Source organism: Chlorocebus sabaeus, chromosome 12, assembly GCF_047675955.1.
Source record: "Chlorocebus sabaeus isolate Y175 chromosome 12, mChlSab1.0.hap1, whole genome shotgun sequence".
Classification (NCBI taxonomy): Eukaryota; Metazoa; Chordata; class Mammalia; order Primates; family Cercopithecidae; genus Chlorocebus; species Chlorocebus sabaeus.
In genome coordinates, this window is record NC_132915.1 from 46,238,685 (window position 1) to 46,242,852 (window position 4,168).

Below are 4,168 nucleotides of genomic sequence, written 5' to 3' on the forward strand. Positions count from 1 at the left end.
GAGATTACAGGCGTGAGCCACCACACCCAGCTTCAAATTACTTTGAAGAATTCATTTCTTTTTTTCTTTCTTTCTTTCTTTTTTTTTTTTTTTTTTTTTGTTTTTTGAGACAGAGTCTCGCTCTGTCACCCAGGCAGGAGTACAGTAGCTCAATCTCGGCTCACTGCAAGCTCTGCCTCCCGGGTTCACACCATTCTCCTGCTTCAGCCTCCCAAGTAGCTGGGACTACAGGTGCCCGCCACCACACTCGGCTAATTTTTGTAATTTTAGTAGAGACAGGGTTTCACCATGTTAGCCAGGATGGTCTCGATCTCCTGACCTCGTGATCTTCCCATCTCAGCCTCCCAAAGTGCTGGGATTATAGACGTGGGCCACCGCACCAGGCCTGAAGAATTCATTTCTTCTCCCTGTAAGCCTTTTATTCAATAAATAAATAAATAAGTAAATAAATAATTTACTTGGTTTATTTGAAGAAAGATGTCTCAACACTTTTATATATTATTTTTTCTTTTTAGAGTGGAAGCTCTATTATTGACTGAGACAAGGGGGATTACCATCTATGGCATAGACTCAGGTCATTGCCCACCGAAGATTTGTGTAACCCACTTCCATGGTGTAGAGTTGTCAGTGAATAGTGGCTGACAGGTCAGTGACCACATTTCCCAACCCTTTATATCTAGGTGGAAATGTGACCCCACCCATCAAGAAGTGTGCTCTCAACCCTCTCTTTCCCTATCTGTGGATTCAACACCAAGGAATCTGAAGCCCTACAAGATGGTGGAGGCGCAAGTTAGAAGGACCCTTGTCCCACAGTTACCGTATAGAGGAAAAGTCAGCAGGCAATTTCTGTTACGTGAGCAAGACATACATTTTTATTGCATGCGGCCACTAAAGTTGGTGAGTTTATCTGTCATGGCAGCTAGTGTGACTCATGTGTGATGTTTTTCTTTCACCCAGTCTCTGGTGGAGGTGCAGGAACAATTCTGACACTTTGTCTAAGGCACATCGTTATTAGCTCCAAGAACAAAAATGAAATGTGGAGTTAGGGTATCAGATTGTCCGTGTTCAGGTCTCAGGAGACAAGTTAGAGGGCGCGTGTGAATGCTGACAAAGGTATGCTGTGAGCTAAGGGTGAGAGAGGAGGCGAGGAGCCAACGAGGGGGAAGGCAATTGCTAGGGTGTGAGGCAGAAAAAGAGCAGAAGCTGTTGTCTAAGAGAGTATGTTTTGGATTCCAGATATTAGAGGGAGGGTTCTAAACTAAAGGAAGAGAGTGAAGACTGGCCTTCAGGCTTGTATCTGGAACAGAGTGAACATTCTGAGTGTAGACCAGCAGCACACCTAAGGCTGTCCAACAGAGTCTGGCCACAGAAAGAGCAGGAAACCAGGCAGGTGGGACACTAAACCCCTGCCAGCCAACTGGGATACAGAATCCCAGAGACCTGAAGGGTATGGAGAAACTCCAGGTAACTAAGAGCCTTGACCAAAAAAGGCCCATATGGTGGACCTTTTTCATTATGGTATTTAGGGATCTGTCATTTTATAATGCCATTGAAACACCAGGCTCTGGCTTCAGCCCTTGAGCACAATAAATAGAAGATGATTTCACACCTCCGGAGTGAGAGCCACAGGCATGATGTCTGGTGGACCTTTATTGGCTCTAGGAAGGGAAGAGCAGCTTTCTCCTGGGTACTTATTGCAAATATATGGGACAGCCCTAGGACCTGGGGCAAAGACTGACACGGATGCCTTGCCATTTGGATGAATAGCTGTCTTATCCAGCTCCATAAGACCAATCATTCTATAGCCATGACTGTGTACCAGGAGCAAATTAGAACGAAACTGGATACTGATAGGTCTAGTGTTTTACCTCACTTGCATCCATAGCAAAGCCATTTGACTGTGACCCCAAAGAACTGGTTAAAGTTCTGAAAATTGAAATGAACATTACTGTATAAAATATTTTCTATTCCTCTTTTTACTATTTATGAATGTAGGTAGTAAAAGATTTGGGAAAGTGAAGGACGATAGTTATCACTGTGGTATGGAAAAACTAATACCGAACTTCTCTGCCTGAGTTTTAATCTCCTACTATGCCCAGCTTTCTTTCCCTTTTCTTTCTTTCTTTCTTTTTTTTTTTTTTTTTTGGCAGGGGAGGGGATGGAGTCTCGCTCTGTCCCAGGCTGGCGTGCAGTGGTGCGATCTCGGCTCACTGCAACCTCTGCCTCCCAGGTTCAAGCGATTCTCCTGCCTCAGCCTTCTGAGTGGCTGGGATTACAGGTGTGTGCCACCGCGCCTGACTAATTTTTGTATTTTTAGTAGACACAGGGTTTCACCATACTGGTCAGGCTGGTCTCGAGGTCCTGACCTCGTGATCCACCCGCCTCAGCCTCCCAAAGTCCTGGGATTACAGGCGTGAGCCACCAAGTCAGACCTCTTTCCCTTTTCTTACTCAGCATCTGCCCCATTCCCATCCCATCCTAATGATTTAGAATTTTATTACGCAAAGTAGTCAGCTCCTTACAGCTTCAGCTTCTTAATTCTTTGCCCTTACTATGCAGTTGCGCATACTTGAAGCCGGCCAACTACACACTGAGCTGTCTGTTCTGATTCTCTCTCTCCAGCCCCAGCCAGCTTCTGCAAAGGAAGGCAGCAACGTAGCTGCTCCTTGCCCCACTAGGGTTGACAGATTTAAGCAAATAAAAATACAAGGCGGGGGAAAGGGAGGAGATGATTAGGCAGAGAATGGATAATTTTTAGAGCAATGGAAATACTCTGTACGATTTTGTAATGAAGGGTGCATATCATGATACATTTGTCCAAACCCATGGAATGTATAGCACCAAGAGTTAACGCTAATGTAAACAATGGACTCTGGATAATAATGATGTATCAATGTAGGTTGTCAATTGTAACAAATGAACCACACTGATGGGGAATGTTGATCATGGAGAAGGCATGTGTAGAGGCAGGGGACACATGGGAAATCCGTGTACCTTCCTTTTAAGTTTCTGTGAACCTAAAACTATTCTTTTTTTTTTTTTTTTTTTTTTTTTTTGCAGTTTTTACATTTATTTAAACAGATAACGTGCACATGAGCTGTCTACTCATTTTCTTCACTGCGCAGCCTGGCATTGGGGTTGGTGACTCTGATGGCCAGCTGGGCAGCTCTTTCCACGATGGCTTTGCGGTTCTTGGAAGAAACGTGAGCAATCTCGGCACAGTAAGATTTGTTGCACATCAGCAGCACTTCCAACTCCTTGACGTTGTGGACCAGGAACTTCCGGAAGCCACTGGGCAGCATGTGCTTTGTTTTTTTGTTGCTCCCATAACCAATGTTGGGCATCAAGATCTGGCCCTTGAATCTTCTACGAACCCTGTTGTCAATGCCTCTGGGTTTCCGCCAGTTACGCTTAATTTTGACATATCGGTCTGACTGGTGCCGGATGAACTTCTTGGTTCTTTTTTTGACGATCTTGGGCTTCACAAGGGGTCTGAGGGCGGCCATGATGCCGAGGAGGAGATGGCTGCCACCTCCGTAGGCAGCGCCGAGGAAGAGAGCAAAACTATTCTAAAAAACAAAAAACGTCTTAAAAATAAAGGATGGCCAATTAAATTCGAATTTCTTTCTTTCTCTGAGTGTGTGTGTGTGTGTGTGTGTGTGTGTGTGTGTGTGTGTATGACAGGGTCTTGTTCTGTGCAGCAGCTCATTGCAGTCTTGAATTCCCTGGGCTCAAGCAATCCTCCCACATCAGCCTCCCAGTAGCTGAGTCTACAGGTGTGCACCACCACACCTGGCTAATGTTTTGTATTTTTAGTAGAGATGGGGTTTCACCATGTTGCCCAGGCTGGACTTGAACTCCTGGACTCAAGCAATTCGCCTATCTTGACCACCCAAAGTGCTGGGATTGCAGGTGTGTGCCACTGCACCCAGCTACCTTTGCATTTCATTAGACAATAAGTAATTCTTTAGTACATGTTGCATGGAACATATTTATAATACAAATGTATTTGTTGTTTATCTGAAATTCAAATTTAACTGGCTGTCCTATATTTTATCTGGCAAACTTATGTCCCCAATGACACTAATTCAGCCAGCTTCCTTCAAAAGTAGAACCAGTTATATTCATTCTGGGTGGAAATGCATTCTTTTTCTTTTTTAAAAATTAA

General features: G+C 44.4%; 1 protein-coding gene across 1 annotated transcript; it reads right to left on the reverse strand.

Annotated features, from left to right (window-relative positions):
• Positions 1-3,032: 3,032 nt before the first annotated feature.
• On the reverse strand, positions 3,033-3,572 carry LOC119624349 (large ribosomal subunit protein eL32-like). The gene has a single exon (XM_037998365.2). The coding sequence runs from the start codon at positions 3,504-3,506 to the stop codon at positions 3,102-3,104; it is 405 nt and encodes a 134-aa protein (XP_037854293.1). The 5' UTR covers positions 3,507-3,572; the 3' UTR covers positions 3,033-3,101.
• Between the last annotated feature and the right edge of the window lie 596 nt (positions 3,573-4,168).